At 52.5% G+C, this 25,032-nt stretch overlaps 11 protein-coding genes across 11 annotated transcripts; 3 read left to right on the top strand and 8 right to left on the bottom strand.

The window, feature by feature from the left end:
- Nucleotides 1–100: 100 nt before the first annotated feature.
- Nucleotides 101–2,411, bottom strand: SCP_0107050 (Pyruvate kinase; the record flags this gene model as incomplete). Its single annotated transcript, XM_027752935.1, has 14 exons — nucleotides 101–289; nucleotides 345–451; nucleotides 511–744; nucleotides 800–917; nucleotides 966–974; nucleotides 1,032–1,492; nucleotides 1,542–1,593; nucleotides 1,651–1,740; nucleotides 1,794–1,838; nucleotides 1,896–1,936; nucleotides 1,990–2,064; nucleotides 2,127–2,183; nucleotides 2,241–2,262; nucleotides 2,313–2,411. 14 exons carry the CDS (start codon nucleotides 2,409–2,411, stop codon nucleotides 101–103), a joined length of 1,599 nt encoding a protein of 532 aa, XP_027608736.1.
- A 573-nt stretch (nucleotides 2,412–2,984) lies between these two features.
- On the bottom strand, nucleotides 2,985–5,401 carry SCP_0107040 (hypothetical protein; the record flags this gene model as incomplete). Its single annotated transcript, XM_027752934.1, has 5 exons — nucleotides 2,985–3,739; nucleotides 3,796–4,179; nucleotides 4,242–4,929; nucleotides 4,979–5,200; nucleotides 5,252–5,401. The coding sequence occupies 5 exons, from the start codon at nucleotides 5,399–5,401 to the stop codon at nucleotides 2,985–2,987; spliced, it is 2,199 nt and encodes a 732-aa protein (XP_027608735.1).
- A 215-nt stretch (nucleotides 5,402–5,616) lies between these two features.
- Nucleotides 5,617–6,338, bottom strand: SCP_0107030 (hypothetical protein; the record flags this gene model as incomplete). Its single annotated transcript, XM_027752933.1, has 3 exons — nucleotides 5,617–5,909; nucleotides 5,970–6,217; nucleotides 6,262–6,338. 3 exons carry the CDS (start codon nucleotides 6,336–6,338, stop codon nucleotides 5,617–5,619), a joined length of 618 nt encoding a protein of 205 aa, XP_027608734.1.
- Nucleotides 6,339–6,964: 626 nt separating this feature from the next.
- On the bottom strand, nucleotides 6,965–9,767 carry SCP_0107020 (predicted protein; the record flags this gene model as incomplete). The annotated part of the gene is made up of 3 exons (XM_027752932.1): nucleotides 6,965–8,806; nucleotides 8,858–8,994; nucleotides 9,047–9,767. 3 exons carry the CDS (start codon nucleotides 9,765–9,767, stop codon nucleotides 6,965–6,967), a joined length of 2,700 nt encoding a protein of 899 aa, XP_027608733.1.
- A 268-nt stretch (nucleotides 9,768–10,035) lies between these two features.
- On the bottom strand, nucleotides 10,036–11,932 carry SCP_0107010 (predicted protein; the record flags this gene model as incomplete). The annotated part of the gene is made up of 3 exons (XM_027752931.1): nucleotides 10,036–10,565; nucleotides 10,615–11,540; nucleotides 11,598–11,932. The coding sequence occupies 3 exons, from the start codon at nucleotides 11,930–11,932 to the stop codon at nucleotides 10,036–10,038; spliced, it is 1,791 nt and encodes a 596-aa protein (XP_027608732.1).
- A 693-nt stretch (nucleotides 11,933–12,625) lies between these two features.
- SCP_0107000 (hypothetical protein) lies at nucleotides 12,626–13,314 on the bottom strand (the record flags this gene model as incomplete). The annotated part of the gene is made up of 3 exons (XM_027752930.1): nucleotides 12,626–12,829; nucleotides 12,887–13,221; nucleotides 13,278–13,314. 3 exons carry the CDS (start codon nucleotides 13,312–13,314, stop codon nucleotides 12,626–12,628), a joined length of 576 nt encoding a protein of 191 aa, XP_027608731.1.
- A 338-nt stretch (nucleotides 13,315–13,652) lies between these two features.
- SCP_0106990 (UPF0587 protein) lies at nucleotides 13,653–14,407 on the top strand (the record flags this gene model as incomplete). Its single annotated transcript, XM_027752929.1, has 6 exons — nucleotides 13,653–13,658; nucleotides 13,711–13,794; nucleotides 13,854–13,910; nucleotides 13,962–14,159; nucleotides 14,213–14,302; nucleotides 14,354–14,407. The coding sequence occupies 6 exons, from the start codon at nucleotides 13,653–13,655 to the stop codon at nucleotides 14,405–14,407; spliced, it is 489 nt and encodes a 162-aa protein (XP_027608730.1).
- Nucleotides 14,408–15,179: 772 nt separating this feature from the next.
- SCP_0106980 (hypothetical protein) lies at nucleotides 15,180–16,368 on the bottom strand (the record flags this gene model as incomplete). Its single annotated transcript, XM_027752928.1, has 5 exons — nucleotides 15,180–15,241; nucleotides 15,305–15,680; nucleotides 15,737–15,832; nucleotides 15,888–16,147; nucleotides 16,206–16,368. 5 exons carry the CDS (start codon nucleotides 16,366–16,368, stop codon nucleotides 15,180–15,182), a joined length of 957 nt encoding a protein of 318 aa, XP_027608729.1.
- A 38-nt stretch (nucleotides 16,369–16,406) lies between these two features.
- On the top strand, nucleotides 16,407–21,459 carry SCP_0106970 (hypothetical protein; the record flags this gene model as incomplete). The annotated part of the gene is made up of 17 exons (XM_027752927.1): nucleotides 16,407–17,145; nucleotides 17,246–17,295; nucleotides 17,343–17,460; nucleotides 17,537–17,738; nucleotides 17,800–17,968; nucleotides 18,022–18,124; nucleotides 18,173–19,005; nucleotides 19,074–19,157; nucleotides 19,209–19,331; nucleotides 19,385–19,781; nucleotides 19,833–19,894; nucleotides 19,950–20,360; nucleotides 20,413–20,594; nucleotides 20,657–20,771; nucleotides 20,830–20,948; nucleotides 21,003–21,213; nucleotides 21,271–21,459. The coding sequence occupies 17 exons, from the start codon at nucleotides 16,407–16,409 to the stop codon at nucleotides 21,457–21,459; spliced, it is 4,107 nt and encodes a 1,368-aa protein (XP_027608728.1).
- Nucleotides 21,460–21,569: 110 nt separating this feature from the next.
- SCP_0106960 (hypothetical protein) lies at nucleotides 21,570–22,815 on the bottom strand (the record flags this gene model as incomplete). Its single annotated transcript, XM_027752926.1, has 5 exons — nucleotides 21,570–21,675; nucleotides 21,759–22,372; nucleotides 22,426–22,533; nucleotides 22,587–22,683; nucleotides 22,733–22,815. 5 exons carry the CDS (start codon nucleotides 22,813–22,815, stop codon nucleotides 21,570–21,572), a joined length of 1,008 nt encoding a protein of 335 aa, XP_027608727.1.
- A 604-nt stretch (nucleotides 22,816–23,419) lies between these two features.
- On the top strand, nucleotides 23,420–24,977 carry SCP_0106950 (Manganese dependent endoglucanase Eg5A; the record flags this gene model as incomplete). Its single annotated transcript, XM_027752925.1, has 11 exons — nucleotides 23,420–23,524; nucleotides 23,587–23,614; nucleotides 23,666–23,731; nucleotides 23,795–23,800; nucleotides 23,850–23,971; nucleotides 24,027–24,145; nucleotides 24,199–24,416; nucleotides 24,472–24,524; nucleotides 24,579–24,688; nucleotides 24,744–24,892; nucleotides 24,949–24,977. 11 exons carry the CDS (start codon nucleotides 23,420–23,422, stop codon nucleotides 24,975–24,977), a joined length of 1,005 nt encoding a protein of 334 aa, XP_027608726.1.
- Nucleotides 24,978–25,032: the final 55 nt, after the last annotated feature.

The following is a 25,032-nucleotide window of genomic DNA, read 5'->3' as shown; positions in this document are numbered from 1 at the left end:
ACAACCACTAATCCTTTCTATATATTTGTTACACGGGTTGTTCAGACACTACATTCACAGCGAGTACAACAACAAAGGTCAAGACATTCCCACCCCGCTTCTAGCCTGACCCTGAACCGAGAGGCTGCAGCTCAAGGTCAGCGGGGTCGGTCGGCACAGACAAGATGCGCAGCGTGTTTGTGTGTCCAAGACCGCCCTTCCAGCCCTGCACAGCTACAACAGTGGTACCCGTCTTGATGATGTTCAGCTTCAGCGCATTGCGCAGTCCGAACCGGATGCGGTTGTCCACCTGGAAGAAATGGCATGAGCTACGCAGCGCCAAGACCAGAAAGTACTCCAATTACATCGGTCTGCCATTGGGCACTCGAGATTCCACGTGGCTCAGGATACCAGAAGGGATAGCATCCTCGGTGAAGGTGGATCTGGCGGGCGGTCTGCTGGTTGCGAGTGACTGGCAAATACACATTTCAGCAACGAAGAACGGGTAAAGAAGTCATTCAAATTTCAAACCTGTGATGATAGGCATGCTGGGTCTGTACTTGGAAACGAGACGCGCGGTGTTGCCGCTCGTCGACAAGACGATGATAGCGCCGGCATTCTGCTCGGACGCAGCTGCCACTGCAGCAATGGCCACGGTCTCGACGGTCTCCGTAGGACGAGGCGTGCAAGCCCTCAAGTCGTCATACAGAGGGGGGTAGCAGATGGCGGCTTCTGCGAGCAGACAAGTCTCGGCCATCATCAAAACTGGGGAACGTAGTTAGGAAGATGGGAATGTCACAGCTTCGTGGAAAAAACATACCCGACTGAATTGGGTACGAGCCCTTCGCTGTCTCACCAGACAGCATTACACAATCTGCACCATCGAGCACAGCGTTTGCGACGTCGCTGACCTCAGCACGGGTAGGTCTGGGGTTGTACTACAGAGGGGTCAAATATACGGCAAGCAAACAATGTCAGACACTTACTGTCATGGACTAGCGAAGTGACATTATCAGATGTTGCACCAATTTGCAAACCCGCATAACACTCACCTCCAGCATTTGGGTGGCAACGATGACAGGCTTGCCGGCCATGTTGCACTTCGCTATCATCATCTTCTGTGCCAAAAATACCTGGCTGGCAGGAATCTCGATACCAAGGTCACCACGCGCAACCATAACACCGTCGGTCTCCCTCAAAATCTCGTCAAAGTTCGCGACACCCTGTTCGTTCTCGATCTTCACAATGATCTTGATGTTGGCACCATCCGGGCCAAGTACCTGTCTGATGTGGCGGACGTCCTCTGCACGACGGATGAACGACGCGAAGACCATGTCGACACCGTTCCTGACACCAAATTGCAGGTCAGACTTGTCCTTCTCAGACAGTGCAGGAAGATCAACATCGGTCTTCGGCAAATTGACACCCTTGCGAGAGGAAAGCGTTCCATTGTTCAGCGCGCGGACGTGGACATTGGTCCCGTCAATCGAAAGAACGAGGAGAGACAGGATACCTACATATATCATCAGTCATAGGACACACGAGGGAACTGTTCTTCATACCATCATCAACATAGATGAGCTTGCCAGGAGCAGTGACCTTCGTGATATTTTTCTGGCGGAACAAAGGTGAAACTTACCAATTACACAAAATATATGGTTCTGCACGTACATAGTCCAGCCACATTACTTTGTCGTCGCAAATTTCGCTGTACTTGGGGTCCGTGGAAACAATGAACTCGTGACCAGCCTTGATGGGGATCTGTTCGCCAGTATCAACTAGAAGATTATACATCGATAGAGGGAACAACTTACGTCCTTCATGTCCCTCATTGCACCAGTACGGATCTCGGGTCCTTTCTTTGTGCAAAAAAAAATAAATCAGCGATCGCGTCACACTAAATGCTGTCGACTGACTGTGTCCAACGCAATGGCAACCGGACGACTCTCGGGGTCGGCTGAGAAGGCACTCACATTAGACGAGTGCAAGAATATTTGGTGAAAAACCTACCGGCAACCATCTTTCTGGTGTTGTCAATGACCTTCTGGTGGTTCTCGTACGAGCCATGGGAGAAGTTCATGCGCACTAGCGAATGAAGATCGGGGATCAGATATGTATGCTGGAACAGGAACATCACTCGTGCTCACCGATGTTAACACCGGCGCGTCGCAACTCAGTGAGCCTCTCTACGGTGTTTACCTGACCTAAATGACAGGAAAATCATGAGCACTCCGGCCAATAGCTATGAGGTACATGCGCACCAATGGTGGCGATGATAGCAGTCTAAAGCAAAACATCAATCCAAATTTGCCTGTGGTCCATTCGAAGCGCACCTTGCGTTGGAATTTGGTTTCTTCTGTGGGAACCGCAGCATGTGTAGTGGTCAGGGTGGCAAACCATTCGAGGCGTGATTCGATTGCGGGCTGAGCCATGGTGTCTGGGATGAACGAATTCGATTCAGTGGGTGAGCTGGAGCGATTTTATAATGGAGCGGAGGTAGAGGGGAGGAGGACGGCGGTGGAGATGGTAGGGGTTCTGAAGCGCCTCCCCCAAAGTTCTAGGCAGGGAGCCAAGTACTGGAACTTACCTGGACAGGTATGGAATGCCTAGATGTCGACGTCACGTAGAGAGGATATCAGAGCAACGGAGATGAACGACCATTTCTCGAGCTTTTATCTGTCCTCGGCCCCACCGCATCGATCTCCGCATGAGGCCCATACGCACGCGGTAAGGAAGGCTCCCGACTGCAAGCACCCCGAATCAATGTCCTCCATATATGTACCACGAACGTTCTCCCCTGTCAGCCTTCTCACTCGTCGTGCATCGCGAACGGCAGGTCATCTCCTTTTGCAACAGCGGAAACGACAACGATACAGTAGTACAGCGTGTAATCGACGACAAAACAAGCACGAACAAAACTAACGCTCAAGTCAACACATGCAATCACCTAGTCCGACCAGCCCCAACATATTAAATAACACAGCGAGCACGCCGACACACACCACTCAGATCACTCGGATCGTCCATCCGTGCAATCCCCCGTCGACAGTAGACGCTGCGTGGTGCGCCGCCGAAATCCAACTCGGGTCCATAGCACTTGTCGCAGGATTTGGGCCACTCAGATCAATATTCTGGAACACGTTTTCAGCCTGCACCGCCCGGCCAGAATGATATCCAACGCCATCGAACGAGCGAATGAAGAGTATAGGAAGGCTCCGTCCAATAATCGAGCTGGCATCCACCTTTCGCTGGCCAGCCGATGTCGCCTCTCCGCTTCTAGGGGATTCGCCGTCGCTCTCCTCCGTAGACAACGCGTCTTCCATCAACGATTTGAGAATATTGTTGATGGGGGGCATCTCCACTATGAGGATAGTATGCGTCGCTCCCATAGGCATGTAGCGTGCAGCAGTAGGAATAAACATCGGGACGAAGGGAGGAAGCGGCTCTCCATTCGGACCATGTGTTGGTTCAGTCGGAGGCTGCATAAACACATTATGAGCACTTCCCATCGATGTCTCAGGATCTGGTGGCGGATATATACGAAAGCGCAGAGGTCCGATATTGCCAATATATATGTCGAGGGGTAACTGCGTTCTCGTTTTTGGATTTTCATAGAAGAAATTAGATGCGGTGAGTTCCATCGTATGGCTTTGTGTGCGATAAAGCGGCGCCGAAAACAGTGTAGGGAAAGGGGTAATGGGGAGGTCCGGGATGGTGCTGTTCTGACCAAGCGCGTCAAAAAAAGTGTACTGGAACTTTGCTGAGAACCAACACGACATCAGTGACAAACAGAAACATGATCATAAATTGACGTACAAATCCCGACAATCGTCCAGCAGAGGTAGTCATCCACTTCGTCGTACATGAAGCTCAATCCTCCGTCTCTTATCTCTTCGCGTGAGCGGGGTGCTTGGAACAGTAGAGGATGGGAACCAGCTTGGTTTGATAACCCTGGCGTAGGCGGTACAACAGTACCAGGTGTCCCGGGCATCGGGCCAGCCGCAGACAAGTACTGTCTTGAGCCGTCATCATCCTTCCTTTGCAAAGCGACCTTCTGCATCTGGCTCACAGGACCGTTATCGTCTTGCACGATCCTACCCTTGTCCACCTTACGAATTATGAGAGGAGCGGTTTGTGTCCCGGAGACCGTATCCGCCAATACAACCTCGCTCCCGTATGTCACGGGCTGAGGCCCTCCTGCTATTGGAGAGTTTTCGTGAGTATTCCTGAGACGCGGGTTCCAGGATCACGTGGTCGCGTACCGACGTGAGATTCTGGCAGCGGGGACGCTGTAGAACGAATGACATTGACGTTGAATGCTGACCAGGAAACATTGCTAGCGCATAATTGACTGTTGTCAACAGTCATATATTTAGTTCGTACGGTCTGAGAATTGATGCGATTAAATAGGGAGACGGGTCCCCCCGCAAGGATGCATGACGAGATGTTGCGTGTCTTCGCCGTCTTCTTCGATGGTTTTGAGATGATAGTGACGGGCGCAGAATCAAATGATGCCCAGACTCGCCCACGACCAGGATCGCTTCCTTCCTGTACAGGAGGTGGTGGTTCAGCAATGTCCAGAGAGAGTTGGAAGCTCTTCGCCTTAGCAGTACCGTTCACGTGCAGAAATTTGAAGCTGGCGGTCAGGTTATGATCGAGGGGGGCCTTCTGTTCGCAGCCTCGATCACCTCCCTCGGACACCACCGCCATGGAAAGCTGCTGCTGTTTTAGGTGCCAGTCTGGTCCTTCGATATGAACGACAGGAGGCGGGCACAGGAAGCGCTTCTCAGTCCCGTACGACTTCTGAGCAACTGCAGCGTGCAGACAAAGAACTGTCGTCATTGGTAGCACACGAGCAGGGTCCTGCGTAACGTGGTCTCGCACGACGCGTCTAATCTTGGAGGCCGGGTCCTCACCGTCAGACGCGTCCAGCCTGCGTTTGTTAGGTCGCTGCGTTGCACTGTTGGTATTTCTCTAAGCCTTTGACAATAAAACTCACTTGTGTGGGGGTAGAAGGACCAGGGACTGCATTGCCGTCGCGCGGGGGAGGCGGCGGAGGCATAGGTGAAGACCAGGTCGTCTGCGTCCTAGTGTTCGAGGGCGCCTGATGAGGACCCGTCAGTAGGGAGTGGACACTCAACGCCGTACGTCCAGATGGATCCGTGGCGTGTAAAATGGCAGGGTCTGCAGAGTGCAGAGGAGGGTGGTGGCGATCAGAGACCTACAGCGCGTTAAGGTGGTGAGATACGGGATATGAAAGAAGATGGTTTACGAGTAAGCTGAGATCCGACTGTGGAGACGGTGAGCGAGATAAATCATGGTGGGTTAACGGTGGAGCGAGGTGGACATGACTGTCGGTGATGGTGGCAGGAGGCATCTGGAGGTGAACAGGCGGCGAGTCGAGCGAGGATATAGTTCGCATGGCAGACTGAAGAGCCTACGGCCAGAAGCTGTGGGAATCGTGTGTGTGGGAGTGGGAAGAAACCCAGATTTTACCCACGCATGTCGATTATATAGGTCCCGTGACGACCCCGTGAACTTTCCTCGAGAACCGCTTTCGGGGTCCCCACTAGACCGAGGTATCTCAACTTCGTCAAAAAACAGCGCTGGATCGCTCGCGAGAATACATCCCTGATCCTATCGGTTATCGACATCAAGCAAGTCGAACACCCTGCACATGCCACGATGTACTAGACCTTCGCCCAATTCCAAGTCGTCTGCGTCCTCGCCTTTCTCAGAGAAGAGCCTATTCAGCGTGGTGGCTTCGTCGCCTGCACCTGGAGAATGTGGTCGACTGTAGCTCCGACGAAGCGCGCTCAAAACGTTGTACAACGCCTCATCGTCATCTGGTGAGTCCTCTTCAGGGTATGGCGACAGCAACCGGTCGTCCGAGGTCGGTCCATCGTCCTCAGGCAGCATGGGCTTGCTATCTTCGAAAGGCAGAGGGATTGTAAGAATTGTATCGAGCTGCACCTGCTAAGTGAACGTACCTAGTGCCAAAACGACTATTTGATCTTCGTGGCTGGTAATTTCCCTGGTCCTGTCCTCTTCTTCTGCACGCGGAGGCGGAAGGTCTTCCTCGTCCTCTTCCGATATAGGAGAAGACAGCCTCGATCCTGACAGCACACTACCGCGGCCAGAAGTCTCGTACTGCAACCACAACCACTCGTCCCCCTTTGTGCTATCTGGAAGATTTGCTTGTGGGAAAAAGTCCGTCAAACTGAAGGGATCTTCCTCCCTGTAAACACGCCGTGAATGAGTACACGTCGGATGTACATGGACCGTGACTGGTAGGACCACTGCACTACGATGTCGTGGTATATTCGTGTGGCAGGGGTGGCTGGACGCTGCCGCCGCATATTGGAGGTGAGGAGCAGATTTTGAGCGAGAGATAGACATCGTGGTCGAGCCCTTCTTATATATACGAATATTAATGAGTATTGGGAGCCGTTAGTTGAGACGTTCACGTTGGGGAGATGAGGGATCCTGCGCTGTCTATATGCGTAACGCACGGGGGACTAGCTTCGATCGGGCCCACGCCCAGTCCACGGACGTCACCTGTGAGCTCGGCGGATATCGAGGCCAAGACAGGAAGTATGAGCTATGTATCATGCCTCGCGCAACATAAAACGCGGTTCATGCATCGGTGTCGATGGAGCAATTGTGGCAAGATGATCGTACCCGCGGGGCGGGAGGGTCAGGAAAACCCCGAACTAGGGTTAGCCAGACTAACTCTTAGATATATCACAGGTGCCTACGTACGTGCAGTACCACGATTGAATCGATGGGAACGATGATGTGTGTAGAGTACCAGTCCGAGTGTAAGTGTCCATGGTCATCCAATGCAGAATGCGGTAACAACATGTGAGTGTCAATGTGCAGAAAATCTGTCCACAATCCTAATAAAGTCCAGTCTCTTCTTGATAATACAACGAACCGTCGTCTGCGTCTCGTGCAGATCAAAGATCGCTACAGGCGCAACCGTTCAGTTGGGGGGATCCCGGGCTACCGAAATGCAGCGGTGATCCATGGCATCGGTAGGTCGTTCTTGGAAATCAGGGAACGGCACCCCAGACTTGTGCTTCGACGCCTTATCGTCGACGGAACGCAGGCCCATCTCTAGATCTTGCTGATGTTTCTGCCAATCTTCGACTTTCATCATCGACATTCGCTTGGAAGACGCAGGTGCAGGTACGCTGGCGAGGACGTCTACGCTGAGAGAGCGAGAATGACTAGGCACTCTGTTCGAATCGGCCAATGTCACCGACTGGCGGCCGGAGACTTCGAGCTCTGCGGCCTTGGTGCGCTTCCCTACTTCCTTGTTGAGTGCAGCAGCCTTCTCCGCACGTCGCTTGGCCACCTGCTGCTTCTCCATCGCCATCGCCTTCTCCCATCGGCCCTTAGCATCCCGGATATCCGCCTGTTCCTTCTCAGCTCGTGTAAGGGGTTCCTGCAGCTCTCTCATCTTCTCGCGATGGCGCTCGGCCAGCTCCTCAAACGTTCGTGTACGAATCCTCTCAGGACTGTCTGGTCTTGCGGCTGCGACAGGCTTCTGCGGAGGAAGGATAGTGACGGGAATGTGGCCCTGGGAGCTTGCCTTCTTGTGCTGAGTATGCGCTCTCAGGACTAAGGGAACGTCTTCCAAGGAGTCGTCCTTGCGCGACGATGACTGCTCTCTCGGTATACCAAGCAATCCCTCAGGCGTCGGGCGATCCAAAGGGTTATGGGAAACAATGCTCTCGAGTCGCTGACGTTCTATCAAGGCTTCCGCCACAGCCGGAGAGACGGGTATTCTTGGAATTGGGCAGATTGGAGTGGTAGCGATGGGAGCCGTGATGCCGGACGGTGGTTGCAGCAGCTTCCGGTCACGGATGTAGGAATTCCAATGCTCATCCTGCAACGGAACGCTAGTGGGCCTGTCGACGGGGGAGCTATGATCTAGCGAATGAAACAACGACGATAATTCCATGGATTGCACCCGGCCGCGGGGATCAGCTTGTCGAGGAGGTCGGAGGTGCGACGGAGGTGGTGCACCAAGGTAGTCGAGGCTAAGCGTATGCTTGGACGTCAATGAAAGCTGACGAGAATCGGAAGAGCTAGATGGCGCAGGTGTGTCGGCCTTCAAGACATCAATGGATTTGCGTATTGTTTGGATCTCAGCCAACAGTTCTTCCTTGCGCTTCAGTTCATCCAGCTGAGCCGCGGTGCTCTCCCTCGTGTCCTTCACATTTTTGGAGCCCTTCGGTTCGTCGAAGATGGATATGTAGTCCTGGGGAACATCGCTCTCAATATCGTTACCAAGATCCAGCACCGGTAAAGCTCCTGGGCTTTGTAGGGCTTTATTAGCCGAGCGGTTCAGTTCCTCACTAGGAGTAGGAGCAGCGAGGAATTCTGAAACTCCAGACTGATAGCGCTGCCGCGGGCTACCGACCAATGTGAATCCGGAAGACCGACGTTCGTCGGGGGTGTGAGTCGCTGAGTCCTTTTCATTTATCAGCGGAGAACCGGATAACCCGCTGTCCATGCGACCGTGTTTGCCGAGTGTAGGATGCTCCCGCTCCCATGCTTCCTTCTCGCGCTCCACGTCGACAAACGTCTGAGCGGCCCGATCCTCTGCCTCTTCGTTCCGCCGTCGCTGTTCCACCTGAATTTCTTTGAGCTTCCGCCGTAATACTTTGAAGACCTGGAACTGAACGGCCATCCCCATCAGAGAGACCGCGCCCATAAGGCCAAGCTCAATCTCCATCGTCTGCGATACGGGGAACTTGATGCCGTTACTCGTGAATTTCGTGAATATGGATCGAAAGCCCAGGTTCCACAAATAGAACTAGCGCCACCGTTGGTCTCGGTAGAAGTCAGGAACAAGTAGGGGGCTCACCTCCTTAAGTCCTGCAGTGGTATAGCAGTCGACTCCTAGCATGAAGGCCGATGCGCCAACAAACGCAGTGGAAACCAGTAAGACATGATAGTGGATTTTAGGGATCGTGCAGAGAATGAAACCAATCGCGCTGAGAGCTGTTAAACGTTAGTTTAGTTGTGTAGAGCAGCACGAGGCCTGCACACGCACCAATATACATAATCCACCTGTAGCCGATGGTCCAGATCAAACCACCGTTTCTGAAACATTGAATCCACAAGGCAAGTGCGAAGCCACCCCATGCGCCGACGAAGTAATTGGTGACCTTCCAGAAGAATATAGCAAAACCCCCTCCAGCAATCCCGGCGATCCCGCAGGAAAGGACGAATAGACCTCGGAGAGTTTCGGATGGAGGGTTGATTTCCTCCATGACACCGAAACGGAGGATGAGCACAAGACATACGAGCGCGAAGGTGTAGAAGCCGATGATGAAGTAGGATGACCAGCGATTCTTGTGTCCGAGGAAGGCGCTTGGAAGGCCAGTCAATATGAGGAGTGCGCCAAGGACGCCAAAGCCGGGATCGATCTTGGTGTCGAGAACGATGGGTGTCGCTGAGGGGGTACTTGAGGAACTACTAGTCGTGTTGGTGGGAGTGGATGAGGTCGCGTTCGGGGTGACTGTGACATTGTAAACGGTGGGGATTACAGTGGTCAACGGGATGCTGAGTGAGCCAGATTGAAGGGTGGTAGTGATAGTAACGGAGCTGGTGGTCAACGAAAGGGATGGCGTCGACGAGGATGGCGCAGACGAAGATGCCTGGGAAGAGGGGGAAGAGGAGTTCTGTGCAGACACCACGGCGAGGAGACTAAATGCGACCCAAAGAGCGGCCCATAGGAGGGCGGGTGTGCGCCTACCGTTTGTGACCGACATGATGGGGGGGAGGAGAGGAGCCGCGGCTATTGGAGGGTATGATATGGGGAGAACATACCGACTGGCGTTTGGGCTGGCCGCTGGCCAGCCGCTGTCATAGTGAGTACTGGAGTCGAACACGTGCCGTATTGCTATCGTGGTCTCCTCGCCGCGCGTTTCTCGGTCCGACTTTACTCCCAGCGTTATCAGTAGCCACACTAGTCAATATTGTGACTCTGTGAGGAAACCACCACCGATGTGAGAAAAAAAGAGACAACTCTATATATAATCAATCAAAATGCGAGTATTTCGTTGCCTTGATACCTATCCGTTTGAACACCCTGCGAATTCTCTCTGGCTGATCCTTCCACTTCCTTTCCTTCCTGTCCCAGTACCGCGCCTCCACAACATTGATCACCTTCCCGCTACGTCCGAACCGGCCCACCCGTCCTGCTGCATGTAGGTACAAATCCGCGTACGATTCCACAGAAATATCTTCTGGTGCACCCAAGATGAAGACATGGCTTAAAGTAGGCAGGTCCAATCCGCGCGTCGACGCGAAGGTGCATACAAGCAAGGTAGGGTTTTCTGCGGCGCCAGCCGCACTTCCGTCCATCAAGTAAGCACCTCCGGTTTCGCTGCCAGCGACGTCCAATCCACGCGCGTCCACGCCGAACCTCCGCAATTCGTTCACGACCCTCTTGAGTGGTGCTGAAGAAGGTAACACCAGAAGAGCGACACGAGGTACGTCCAGTGCAAATGCTTCAGCAATTGCTTCCAGTAAGTTATGGTTGAATGGAAGAGGCATATCTTCAAATTCTGTCATTCGATCAGATGACGACACACTTTGCAGCGCCGAAAAACATACCATTAATGGGCTCTATCTCCAAGGATTCTGACATGATTAAACCACTATCCGGCGGCGAATGTGATGCTGTGGAACCATCGATGTCAATGTCAGACCGTGGATTCACTTCCAAGTTTGGTGCCTCCGCGAGTGCACACGGTTCTTCGGCTCCTTCAATATTGGCTATGTCTCCTTCTGGTGAGACTATCAGAACATAGTGTCGGACAGACTTCCCTCCCAGAGTTTGTGCGGCTTCATGCTTCATCGTTTCGCTCGTTATATCCGGCGAACCCGTCACTCTGACCACTCGGTCTCGTCGGCCTACCAGCCACGCAGCGGCAGTTTCCAGGAAAGCCGAGTGTGCTCTGAATGTCGCACTCGACATAACTAATTGCGGGCGGTTCATGCCGTAAGTCATGATTTGTTTACTTTCCTCTATCGGCGGTTGCCACCCATGTTTTGGTCCGGTCTCTTTGGGCCGCTCGTAGATTTGATCCAGAATTTGTCGCGTTGGACCCGGGTGTTTTTGTATTCGTCTATGAATTTTCAGAGCCTTGTACTTGTCTTCATGCAGTGGCGGACTCTCCACCAGGTAATCAATTTCGTCCACCACAACCGTCGATAGAGTGGGTAACTTCAGAGCTGACGAGTCTTCCTGTAACACATCAACCAGCGCGTTGGGTGTACCGATGAGTATATGCGGAGGCAATTGACGAAGTCTGGATATCTGGTCACCCAAACTGATGGCAGAGTTCCGCACGAGCACCTGGACAAGGAATGCAAGGTCCTTCTCAGGCAAATGCGCGTGAATCCGTTCCATCCAGTCCAGAAGTTGGTACGCCAAGTCTCGGTGAGGAACAACGACCAGCGATGTAATGGGAAAACCATGGTTGTCCCTCGGAGCTTTCCTTCGTTGGCTCAAGAGTGCTAACAGCATCCCAAACGACCTAAGGTTGCGACAACATTAGACAGCTGTGGAACTTTCCAAATCCTGGGTTGCTCACTTGCCCGTTCCTGTGTGATCCTTCAAGAACACATCGTTGCCCTTTAAGATAGCAGGAATAAGTTCCCTCTGTGTCTGGGTAGGATGTGTCACAGAAGGAAATGCTTTCCGTAACGCGATGGATATGTGCCTAGGGACACCGATTTGTTCGAAGGTTTCATTGGGGTGAGCCTCCGGTGATTCATAACGAACAAGAAGAGCGGAGGCGTCCTGACGTGGCGGTCGAACGTTGTACGCGTGACGGCTCTTTGATGCACGGGAGTGCGTCGAACTGCAAAAGGACCGATAGCTGGTTAACCGTACGCCCGTCGGGGCCGTCGAGGTCGTCGATAACATTGCTATCATCACGTGTCGCACGCGGTCATCTATCGGAAGTTTTGCAGATCCGAATCTCACGAGCATTCTATCGAGATTGATTAGTACTGTGTTGGACACTTTTTAGCTTTTAGTAGTATACTACACAATTCGCGTCGTGCATGTACTTATTACAGTAACAACGCGGCGTTCCTGACTGGGACCCAAGCCAGTAATATACCTACCTACCTAGCCATGACGCGTGACGAATTATCCAAATTTTTTGGCTTCAGATTTGTACTTGTACGGAAGATCGAAGCTGGAGAAGCTTATTATATTCTCCTCAGTATGTTGACTTGGATCCTCAAGTGTAATGAAAGATGTAGCCACCAAAAGTGGCTGCAAAACAATCCACCAGTCCAAATTCAAAATCTATAACTCCGTTGTCACGCCCGAATCACGTCCAGCTTGCGAGTTGCAGACCATGTACTATTCCCCATGGAATATCACATTCAAATTGCATGTCCAAGATGTTAGGGACAATTGTAGTTTACTACGTATTTTTGGTGAATTGGGGCGAAGCAGAATTCGCAGGAGATAGCGATCATGCACTATTGGGTCACTTCCCACCTGGTAGTACCAACTAACCGAACCACAACATTAGTTAAAGTTGATCACCTAGAAAGGTGGTCTGCTCACGGTCGAAGACGGGGAATCCCGGATCTCAAGGGACAGTCATGGCGTATCCGAAGAACCACCAACCTCTGTGGCCTCCGGCGTTGCACTCCTTAACACGGGGAGCCATTCTTTGGGGAAATCTCTGATTGACGGACGCTTTCCCCCGCGGCCATAGACATGGTCTCCCTTCTTGGCTTTCCGCACCTTCGACTCGATGTGTCGGGTATCCAGCGGCACATCTGCAAACTTATCCTCACCGTTCTGTTGCGGAAAGGGTGCTCAGGGAGAATTCACCAATCTGCATATCTAGTTACGCACATTTGCTTCTGCTAGCATTCGATCCAGAGCGTCGCTGGCCCATTTGAGGTTCATAGCAGCCTTCGGGAAGTCTTCGCAAGAGATCTTGAAGTATCCATGCTCTTCATCACCCTCGTTCAGTCCAATTCCGGAATCTCGTGGAGGTTCTGGTGACCATCTGGGACCAGCGAGGACTTTGAATTTATGTATTGCAGACGCGTCCCTCAACGGGAGATGTGAAATCGGTACAACTATGGTGCGCTTCTGCACTGCCGGATGCTCCTCTCCTCCAAACGAGATTGAACGAACGATCAGAGGTGTTGACGAACTTGGAGGCACGAACAGTTGGCGGTAAGCTAAGGATAAATACGATATGCACCGGTGTGTGACACGATCGTGCGGAAACACATACCGACGAGTCTGGGTATTTCGTGTTCAATAAGGCGCATGTAGTACAGATCCTGGCGCTCCTGCTGCAGCCTGAGGTGTCCGGCGACGCTGGAGTCTATACCCTCTGCGCTTTCTTCGAGGACTTCTTCGCCAATCTCAATGCCACCTGAACGCTTCCAGACAGACGCTTTGTTTTGCCTCCTCCGAGCGTGCACAGCAGAAGAGCAGTGGAAGTAACGCGCACGCAGAGGAGGCAAAGGGAGTCTACATGTTGCTGAGAGCGCCATGGATGGGTGACCGGGCATGAAACGCGAATCGGCAAAATTTCCAAACTGAGCATGAACGCCTCCGGTAAACTCCAGATCTCGATCAAGTCGGACTTGCTCTCCTCAGTACGATGGTTGTAAGGCTTCAACACCACTTTCTCTGCCAATCCTTCGCTCACTCCCCACAAGCATCTCACTCTCTCCATCAAGGCCGATCTCGAGAATGTCACAGACCTTGTTCCTGCCTCAGACGCCTTTGAGTATTTTTTTCAGGTATGTACGCGTGCAGCTCCAGATCTGCTCATCTCAGCCACACCGTGTTCATTCCCTAGGTGAAATGCACAAGCTGCAACGAAGTTCATCCCAAATTCGTTTCTGTCAATCGCCAGGTAAGTTTTGCAACACATCCTTTCCTAGTTTGGCTAGAACCTCCGTTTCAGGAAGAACGTGAACTTTCTTCTGGGAAAAGAAATAAGGCACACTTCGTCTGGAGATGTGGCCTGTGCAAGCGCGAGTCTTCTGCTAAGTTTGAGCCGGGCGCTGTCCCGCAATCGTATTCGGCGGACGTCAACGGTCAGTTTGCACCACTCATTACTTTAGATTGCCGCGGGTTGGAGTTCGTCGGATTTGACCCCAGGGTAAGTAATTACACAAAATGGTTCTGAGTAATATTATCAATCGCATCATTTAGGGTATTTGGAAATGCGTCGGTATTGAGTCGGGCACCGTGTTCAATGAAGTTGATCTGGATGAAGGAGAGTGGGTCGACTACGATGAGAGGGTCAGTCATACTTGCACACGATAACCTTGATCTCATCTGTGCACTTCTCAGGCAGCTCTCCCTGTAGGCGTCTCAAACATCGAGAGCACATGGAACAGAGCCTGACCAGACATGTGCTGGACGCTACTCTCCCACGACACGACGCAATGTACGATCGAGCAGTATCAAAGTGTACAATATATCATTGGATGCCATCTTCTCCTGTTCATACCGGCAGCAGCTCAAATTCGATGCAGTGAAATGTGCATCTCGGCGCTGCGATATACCAAGCCGTACAAACCTTGCAAACTACGTATACGAGAATGTCTAATGTTCAGAAGTACATGTCATGTCCCACTAGAATTGGCTCAGTCTATTCTGTCAGCTTGCGAACGACAGCCGGCTCATTTGTTGGCATCATGTCTTCCTCAATCCTGCCTGGCGCAATCTTTTTGGGGCCCTCTAGTATCTCCTTCTATCCTTGCAAATATTACACGCTGACTTTTCGGAGATAGTGTTCCGTCCTTCCAGTGTATTGTACGTCCCGCTTGCTCCTTTCCCTTCTTGAACACAGTTGACTGTTTCTTCTGAAACTTCTCGAGATGTTCAATTCTGAAGAAGCCAGTATTGAACCCATCCGTGCTGCGGTGATAAGGAGGGGACTACCATCTACCTCCACAGAGCAATTTCGGCTTTACTGACTTCTACACTCTGCATATCCACCCAACCTACCACTATAAGGAGACTGCCAAGAAAACCGTCGTACTCGACCTTACACAACTCAGGATAGTAATCCCCGTAGAGCAACATACACCGATGAAAGGACAGTCTATTCTCCAAGCATTTATCTAGCGGCAGGAAGAAGGGGAATCCAAGCATCTCGCCGGCCAAAATTCACTCATAAGAAATCGCCTGACTTGAGCCACTCAAAGCACTGCGCGGCTACCTCTGCTCCGTGGTCTGCGCAGTGATAACGTCAACCATCACCGTCTATTGCCGGAGGTGTGTGAAAGGTCAACTCACTGATGCAAAACGCGTGAGGAATATCTCTGCGTCCGTGAACCACCTTTACCGATCCCGGATCCGCATCGAAGGTACGCAATATAAGCTCTCGTTGGTCCGGACCAACCCAGCCATCCTGCTCGGCGAAGAAGAGGTGCAGGCGGTGTCTAAACTCTTGCATAAGGGGAGCATCGAGCTCTCGAACAAGCTGTATTTCATCATGTGCCATAGTGAGACATGAATATATCGAGGATGGAGAGTGCGTTAGTGCGCGGAGGACCCGAACTCGCGCAAGCGGCCAGTCCTTGTTCAGCAACCATAGAATTCGGAGGGGCATAAGCCATAGCAGGATACTTATGCACGAGATGATGTATGGCAACGGTGGACGAAATAGCGGCTTCGAAAATCCGAATTAGTCTAAGAGCCTGTAATGAAGGAAATGCCCGTGTTCACAGAGAGTACGCGACCGTTCGGCGTGTTTGCGATGTGTGCGATGGTGGGAAATAAGAGCAACACGGACGACACGGTGTCAGGTCTAGCTTTGAGGACCTGGATGTCCAAATCATTAGTGGCACACACAGAAACACTCTCAACCAAGACGGACTTGCAAAGCAATCCATGACCCTATGCTGTGACCAGCAACGACGACCTGCGTTGTCTCTCCAAATGTACGTTCCACAGCATCCACAGCCTCGATAGCGCTTACAACTTGAGCAGTCAAGCCGAACTTTGGCGGATCATGGAGGATTGTGAACCCCGGCGTGTGTCCGATATGAGCATGAGCAAGGATTGGTATCTTACCCTCCGACGCGTCATGGATGGCCGTCAAGAAGGGAGTGTAGAAATCCACCAGGCCAGGATTACCTGAATGTTTGGAATTCGTGTGAGTGTGACAGAACATTGCTTCTGCACCACCACAAACCTGGTATGAAGACGAGCACTGTACGCGGGTGCTCAACGCGTGACGGCCACCACAGAGCGTGTACAGATGCTTTGAATCTGTCATGGTAGAAACTCGCGTTTATGTACGAATTTGGGTGTGCACACTGCGCCGGGGATCTCAAGAACGGAGGCAGTGTCGCCATGAAGATTGAGACATCTCTGCAGCGTTTGAGAGGAAGTCATGGAGGCTCGTTATGGCAACTGCACTGCGGCCAACTGCGAGCGCTTCGCGAACTGGAGTGTCTTCACGACTGACTGCTCGATGTCTCGCACGCCTGGCTTCTCCGCAGAGCCTAAATCTCGCCGCCCTCCCTCGCGCATACACGAAAACAATATTAATGGCGCTTCCGGCTCTGCGTCGGCCATCAGGCCTCTCCAGCTCAACCGCACCCCATCCCGCCCAACCACCCCGAGCCGCGATTCCCCTCTCTCTACTTCGCCCAGACGTCCATTGAGGTCCGGTCTCAGGGATCGTGGGGATCGTCAGGTGTCCGAATACTCTGCGTCCGACCGCGCCTCGTTGGAGTCGCGCGGAACACGCGAGTCCAGGAACCCGTACGACGTAGAGACTGTACGCGAAGAGCCTTACTTGCCCCCTAGGCCCCGCAATAACGGCGCAATCTCGCTCGTCCCACCCAACTCGGCGAATGGGCAATATAGATACGGTGGGGCCCCTGCTATGTCTCCGATCTCACCTATGTCGGATACTTCGGAGCTGTCTCCTACGTCTCTCGCCGCCGTGGCTGCATTTCAGAGCTTCGGTCGGAGGAGAAAAATGTCAGAAGATGACGTGGTGGAGGAAGAGTACGCAAAGCAGAGAAGACAAGAGATGGAAGATCAGAAAGCCCGCCAGCGAAAGCTGAGAGCTAAAACGCCGGGGTTGAAGGCCAGCGGCAAGGCAAGAGCAGGAGATATCGACGGTACGTAATGCTCAGTGCTGCGGTGCATGCAACGCGTCCTGCTGTGCATGGAGTTATATCTCGACGGAACGTATGATTGAGACCTCCTTTGCGTCTATAGCTGTGCTCGATGATATTAAGGACGAGTGGGGCATCCTCATCGACCAGGATGTAAGTCATTTATCTTCGTTTGAGTTTACGAAGCTCAGTGTCCGAAGTTCAACCCCGTGGACCTTGCTCTGCAACTTCTGGACGAATCTTCCCTAGGAAGAGATGTGGACTCTTTCCTGCGGACAAAAAATATGCTGTCTAAAGCATTGAAGGGATCGGTCGATAGTGCGTTGCATTGTCGCAGTCTCAATGTTCGTGCCAATTCATGCATTTTGTCCACCCTTCCCGCGTCTGCATTTAGAGCATTATGAGGCGTTTGCTGGTGCTCTCCCGCATCACACAGCTTTGGTCAACCATCTCGATGTCACGCAAACGCAAATCGCAGAAGCTCGAACCGCTTTGCTAGAAGCAAAGGATACGCTCGGGAAGAAACGTGCTGACCTCGTACAGCTGTGGTCAAGGAGCCAGACAGTGGAAGAAATGATGCGAATACTCGATCAGATGTGTGTCAAGAAAACTCGCTGCACGTACTACGTGATGGTGAACTGATGGTCGTGTCTCCAGTGAACATTTGAGATCGGTTCCTGACCTCCTGGAAAGTCTGATATCCGAGAAGCGCCTACTGCAGGCAGCGGTCCTCCTTGTGCGGAGTATGAAGCTGATCAACAAGCAGGATATGCTTGAAATCGGTGCCGTCTCTGATCTGCGAAATTACCTGAACACTCAGGAAGTGGTGCGTAAGCATCGGCACTCATTGGCAGCAACACTTATTATGTCTCGCTGCAGGCGCTAAGAGAGATTCTAATTGATGAACTGCATAGCCACTTGTATCTCAAGTCCTTCTGGTGCGAGTCTCGATGGGCAGTCTATACCCCTGCTCAACAGACGTGTGAGTCGAACTTTAAGTCAAGAGTGCCTTACATTTACGTATCCCTAGTCGCAAAGATTGAATTCGAAGAAGAGGGCTTCGTGTCGGAAGTCAAACAGCCTCCCTCATTGACATCATCACCGATCTCGCCAACGTCATCGCGCTCCTCTCGGCTGCGTCGTTTTCTTGATGACCTTGCACTGCGACCCAATGACCCTCCATTTGATGTGGATGAGCAGAGTTTCCACAACAGCACATCCGGGATGGGAATGTCGGCGTCCGCAAGCACGTCAGCATTGGGACTGTCTACTGGTCCGTCATTGACTTCTTTGCCTACCGCTGGGCTTCCTACTGGAATTGCGACCACCTTCGGATCTGTTATGACACAGCCGCCACCTTCTAGAAATCCGGAGGCTGACTCATTTGGGTATATCGAGACACTCCTCGAGTCGCTAGCTGTGCTTGGCAAGCTAGGCAATAGTCTCGATGTTGTGGCGCAGAAATTACCGGGGGAAATATATGCTCTGGTGGATATCACCATAGCCGAAGTCGAAGACCGCGCAGAGGTCGGACGGAGAGGCTCTATGTTAGTTGCTGCGTCAGGGCCGTCAAGATTGGACAACATGTTGCTGCTCACTGCTCCTGGGACGTCAACGGGTAGTATGGGTCTTGGCTCTGGTATTGCTGGTGTCTCGGTCGTACCTGCCGCGGCGCATTCACTGACACATGGGCGAAACGTACATTTAAACGCTACGAGCTTACGACTGACAGCACTGGAGTCGTCTACGAAGTTTGGTGACCAGGAGACTCTGCGAGACTTCCTCTGGACATTATACTCCAAGCTTGATGCTGTTGCACAGGGCTTACGAATCGTGTATGAAGTAGCGAACCGGATAGGCTCAGTGAGTGAGCCTACTCGTGCTATGTGCCTTGCTGACGTGAGTCATGCCTCTCGCTGCTGACTCTGCAGAGACGAGATTTCAGGGATTCTTCCGGTGCCAAACCTGGCTCCCTTTTCCCTCTCGCAGAAGTCTGGATGCCAGTACAGGCCGAGGTATGGTTCCATGTGATTCAAGAATAACCTTGTATGCTGACCTTTCCGCAGGTTCGAACTCTTCTTACCGACTACGTGACAGACGAAGAGCAAAGTGCGGTGTCCGGACGGAATCCAATTTCATCGATCAACGAAGTCCTCCGCGAGGGTAAATTCAGCCGAGACAGGTCGAAGGTTAGTATTTTGTACCCTGATTATTCAATGTTGATCCACATTTGTCATTACAGCCTGTCTTCCGTTTCGCCGACACGGATCCGAAGTTTGCGGCGAATGTCCTGCGAGTGCACGAAGATGATCTGACCCGTGTGCTGAAAGACACCGTGCCGGGCCTCGTGCAAGGATTGTCGGAGAATGCTGTCCAAGCTACACTCTCGGCGGTGGGAACGGATGACCGACTGCTGGGTACCGGTCAGCACCACAGATTGCTTGTTCACCCAGATGCTTTCCATGTCACCCTTCTCTTCCAGCCTACGCTGGCATTTTTGGACCGGATAGCGGATATCCTGCCTGCTGGCCTGGAGGCTGCCCGGTCGTCGAGTGTATTGCTTGATGATTTTGTACTGAAAGTATATCTACCTCAGCTGGAGGATAAGGTTTCCTTGCTGTTCCACCAAACAGTGACTGGTAGGCTTTTTACCAATTTGCCTCTGTAGCAGAATTATATGTGCCATGTAGATCTAGATGCCTTCGAGTCGGATTCTGCATCCACCCGATTCTCACCACAACCCCTTACTAAAGTGAGCCCCACTGTATACTCTCCTGACTTACGCCTTATGCATACGTTGTATCCAGGCCAGCGTGCAGTTAATGGCACTGATCAACTCATTGTGCGCCATGCTCCGAACGACTCCCTTCCACCGAGAGAACTACTCTCGACTCATCCTCACTGTCATCGGCCAATTCTACCAGCGCTGCAGCGACCGCTTCAGCGACCTGATGGTGGTCCGGGACGACAGTACATCTGGTAACGGCCTGCGCGTGGCACTGGCAGCGCAGTGGGCGCAGAGAGCGGAGCTCGGTCCATGTCTGTCAGAGCTGTATAAACACGTGCAGACTGACCATGACACTATGAAGAAGTACCAGCTCTGTCGGCAGGAGACGCATCTTCAACAGAATATCCTCGGAGAACAGTCGGTAGGCAACGAGGATCTGATTCCGTCGGTGCGAAATCTCTCCGCGCTTGCCAGTCTTTATCGGAGTGTTGTAAGCCTGGCCGTCCCGACCTGAAGACCCATCGCGCTGACCTTTTGACCAGACGTGGTTCACGGCCGAGTTGAACACCATGAAGTCAGCGCCTGAGCACGCGCTGTCGCCGACAACTCCATTGAACTTGAACCCCGCGAGCGCGATCACGCCTTACACGCCATACTTACCGGCCATTGCGCCCGTGCAACCGAACGAACCGTTGAGCCTTCCCCTCTCGTCGGCAATGGCTCTGTCAGTCTTCGTGTAATTTTATCCTTCCCATGCTGACTCTAGGTAATTTTGGGATGATGCAGCCGCTTCCAAGCACTGAGCATGACATACGCCCAGCTCGCTGAACTTATTCTGTACAGCATCCGGATCGATATCCGCTGTCGCGCCATGCATCATCTTGAGCTCGCGCTCCGCCGTGTGAGTATGATTCATCCTAGACAAATTTAAGCTGTCTTAAATTATGACGTGGCCGTAGGGAATATACCGTGCAGAGCGCGAAGTTTCAGAGCCCGATCCCTACATTATCGACCTGAATGCAGAGCTGAGCAAGTGTGACGACTGTATTTCGTCGACACTTCCCGAGACAGAGCGACGGTAAGCATTCACAGGAGCTTACAAAGGAAGCGTGTATGCTCAGCGCCACTACAGATTTGTCTTCGAAGGCTTAGGTCAACTATTGGAGCACCTCCTCATCTCGAATGCCCGCTATATTCGTTCCGCGAATGCCTTTGGCATCAAGAAGATGATGCGGAATATCCTGGCTTTGCAACAGAACATTAAGACGATCACCGAGGATAGCTATGATGGGGAATTCGAGCGGGCTAAACGTTACTACTCTCTATTCATGCTCTCGCCTCAGGTGAGAAGTCCAACTTTTTACACATCGATCTGTGCCTGACATCTATTTTTTCTGCAGGACATGCTGGATAGCGTTCGTCAGAAGCAAGAGTACAGTTTTGATGAATACAAGACGATGCTGGATCTGCAATGCGGTGTCGATCCCACCGAGCCTGACGGTGTAGCCCAAGCGACAGACCGTAACTACAACATGTATGTAATCGATCTGCACGGACTTGAGTTGGAAAATTCTGCGGACAGCGCATGACATACCGTACGGCAGAGCTGGGGGGGCTCATCACACTGTGTAGCTATTTATTGACTTTATTTTTCGGAGGAATGGTACGCTCAGGAGGAACACTCGTGCTGGTGTCTGAGTTATTTTGGCTTGAGGCAGCCCTGGCTCGTGCCTCTTCTCGTCTCTTCCTGCTTGCCTCCTTCCGCCTGTGCTGATCGTCTTGTGCCGCATGCAACCATGCCAGGTCTGTGGAGTCCGCGTCAGGTAAGACCGTAAGCGACCATTTCTGGTTGTAGTTGCGTGAATTCGGTGCCAACGATACCTCATACTTTCCGGCGTTTGATGTCGAATCGCCCGGCATGGCTCTGCGGTATGTCATAACAGGCAGCCGACCCAAGAGAAACTGGAATCGCCTCCGTAAAAACCTGTGCGGCAGGTGCGACCTGAAGTCTGGCTGTGATGCGTGACTGTCTGGATATGGCTTCCCATGCGCACTCCGCCGACGAGGACGCGAGGCCGCTAGAGCTTGCACTTCCTCGAACACACCTGAGCCCTGCAGGCCGACGGGGCGGATGCCGGCGCGCAACACAGAACTGCTGTCGGTCTTGTGCACGACGTCGCCAGACTCCGTCCGCTCCTCAAGAACGACTTGCAGCGGAGGATGCACCCTCTTGTGCTGCTCGGTGAAGAACTTCCAACGGATGTTCACTTCCCTGCGTTTGCTCAGTGGGCCCATGAACTTGGCGTCGTTCGTACTCGGGTCAGCGCGCGGAGGCAGGGTGTGCGGGTGTTGCAGCGCCTTCAGCGTCAGAGCCTTGGTCGTGCGCGAGTAGGCGGTTGTGAGAAGCGTAGTCAGCTCCTTTGAATAGGCGGGTGGGCGAGATCGCTCTACGTTGTGGATCATGCGCGCCGGAAGGGGGGCCTTTGGGTCGGTGAGCAGAGGCTGCAGAGCGTGGGTCAGTAGCACTTTCTCGTGGTGTGACAAACGAAGCGTACTTGCAGGATTTCCGCCCTGAGCTTTCCTTTCCTTCCATAGGCTAAATCCAAGACGTGATCAAATTCGCGCCTGCGGCCTAAGTTCGCTGCTTGTAGCTTGCGTTGGATCTGTGGCGAATGAATGAGTGCACACGATGGAAGCTTGGGAAGGTCATCATCACCTGCCGCATTCGTTTTACCCGACCTTTCTGCAAGCGAGCATCCTTGGAGTCGAGTGCTGCTCGGACATCGTCACTGAGCTTGAGGCGGAAGAACTGGCTGGGAGCGGCCGTCAGGAAGATGAGAATGCATGTGATGAGGGACTCGCCGAAGATATTCAGTCGGAAGCAAGCGAACTTCGCGGATGAGAGACCTGTAGAGGGCGTAGATGGGCCTAGTGGCGTTCGACATGCAATATTGGCGGTAAGTACTAGTAGCAGAGGATTGGCAGAGGATGTTTCAATACTGCAGTGGCTTGTGTAAACGAGGCATAGATCTCCGAAGATGCTCCGAACGCATGTGATCGCGTTCAACTCATCATGATTTCGACCACACCGTCGTGACGAGCTCACCCGCTAGTACTTCCAGTAACTACCTCTACCAACTTGATCGTCGAGGACTTTGACCATCAAAGACTTTGATCCTCTATGACTTGATTAATTCTCGCCAATCGGTAAACGAACTACTAGTTAGCGGTGGCCAGACGTGAACCTGCAAGATGACGAACCGCTGGCAGTGCGGACGTACTATTCTCGCAAGTTCATTTCAACCGTACCAGGTAGAGATTCTCCCATACTGCCATGTGTCGACTGCTCCTTTCTCTGCTTGTGACTAAAACAGCGGTACGCGTTGCTGCACACATGAGCATCGAATCCCCGCAAATTGTCCGGTTTCTCCAATCTTCCCTTGATTATGCTACGTCGAAGATCGTTGCTACCAAAATGACTCTCCTGATGGCCTGGTACTATAAAGGGCGTTATATGCATCTTACATCCTCCCTACACCCCACTGCAATATGAAGTACGCTACAGCTCTCCTCGCTGCGGCATCCGCAGCTTTGGCTCAGCAGTTCCCTATTCGTCTCGGTGGTGTGAACACCGCCGGTTATGACTTCACAGTGGTGAGTGCTCCTATTTCGCTTCGAGTCCGACCATAATTTATCGATCGACCATCTTGGCATAGACCACCAACGGCAGTTTCTCTGGCACTGGTCAGTGCAGGATCTCTCGCTGCTGTCTTTCCCGCTGAACGGTTTATGTAGGCGCCACTCCCCCTTCATATGAGTATGCTCATTTCTCTTCCGAGGGTGCCAACCTATACCGCATTCGTAAGTCGCCTTCGATTTTTCATCTGCCCGTGTGACTTGAAAACTCGTGCCGGTATTTCAAAGCCTTCGGTACGTTCGATCTTATCATAGCTGAAATTTCAATCTGAGAAGTTTCCAGCATGGCAACTCATGACACCCACTCTCGGTGGTGCCATCAACGAGAGCTTCTTCGAACAGTACGATACCACTGTTCAGTATGCTCTCAATTCCAGTACAGACTCGTACATCATTGTAGATCTGGTTCGTGATTTCAAGTTGCACATTACACGTTTTCTCTTACATTCGATCTATATAGCACAACTATGCCCGCTGGGACGGTGGTATCATCGCACAGGGCGGTCCCACGAATGAGCAATACGCGTCTATTTGGACTCAGCTAGCTGAGAAGTATGGCACCAACGATCGGCTCATCTTGTCAGTACCTCACAGACCGTGCAATTATTTCGCTTCACTCACCACTCTCCCAGTGGTCTCATGAACGAGCCCCACGATCTGGACATTCCCACATGGGTGGACAGCGTGCAATATGTCGTAAGCGCGATCCGTGGGACTGGTGCTACGAACTACCTCCTCCTCCCCGGTTCGAACTACACATCAGCACAGACTTTCCCTACCGGCGCTGGCCCGCTCCTTGCCGAGGTTACGGACCCGCTGTACGGCAACACGGACAAGCTCATCTTTGACGGTAACTTACTTCTGTAAATGAAATGCTATCGCTGGCGCTGAACACCTGAATGTAGTTCACAAGTACCTCGACTACGACAACAGTGGTACCCACGCTGAGTGTGTCACGGTGCGTCAACGGTGACTCTACGACATTTCGATAACGTACTTACCCTGTTACCAGAACAACACGGTAGTCATGGAAGACCTTGTTACCTTCCTTCTTCAGTACGGCGGTCGTCAGGCCATCCTGAGCGAGACTGGCGGTGGCAACACAGCGAGTTGCGAGGAATAGTACGTCTGTCCATTCAAGCGGAAGACACATGAAGCTTGACTCGGTTCTACTTAGCCTGTATGAGGAGCTGGCGTACGTCAAGTCGGCATACCCGAACATGGTCGGCTTCTCCGTCTGGGCCGCCGGCGCGTTCGACACGACCTACATTCTCACCGTCACCCCGAACGCCAACGGCACCGACCAGCCGCTCTGGATCGACGCTGGTAGGTTGTATCTCAGGTGGGTAATTCGTGAGGTGCTGATATCAGGTCACCCGCAGTCAGGCCCAACTTGCCTCCTCCGGTATAAAATTGTAGGCCTGTCTCCGAGCTTAGCCTTCAGCAGAACTTCGCGGACTTGTGTG

Source organism: Sparassis crispa, assembly GCF_003851025.1.
Source record: "Sparassis crispa DNA, contig_000000F, whole genome shotgun sequence".
Lineage (NCBI taxonomy): Eukaryota > Fungi > Basidiomycota > Agaricomycetes > Polyporales > Sparassidaceae > Sparassis > Sparassis crispa.
This window is presented reverse-complemented; position numbering and strand designations above follow the sequence as displayed.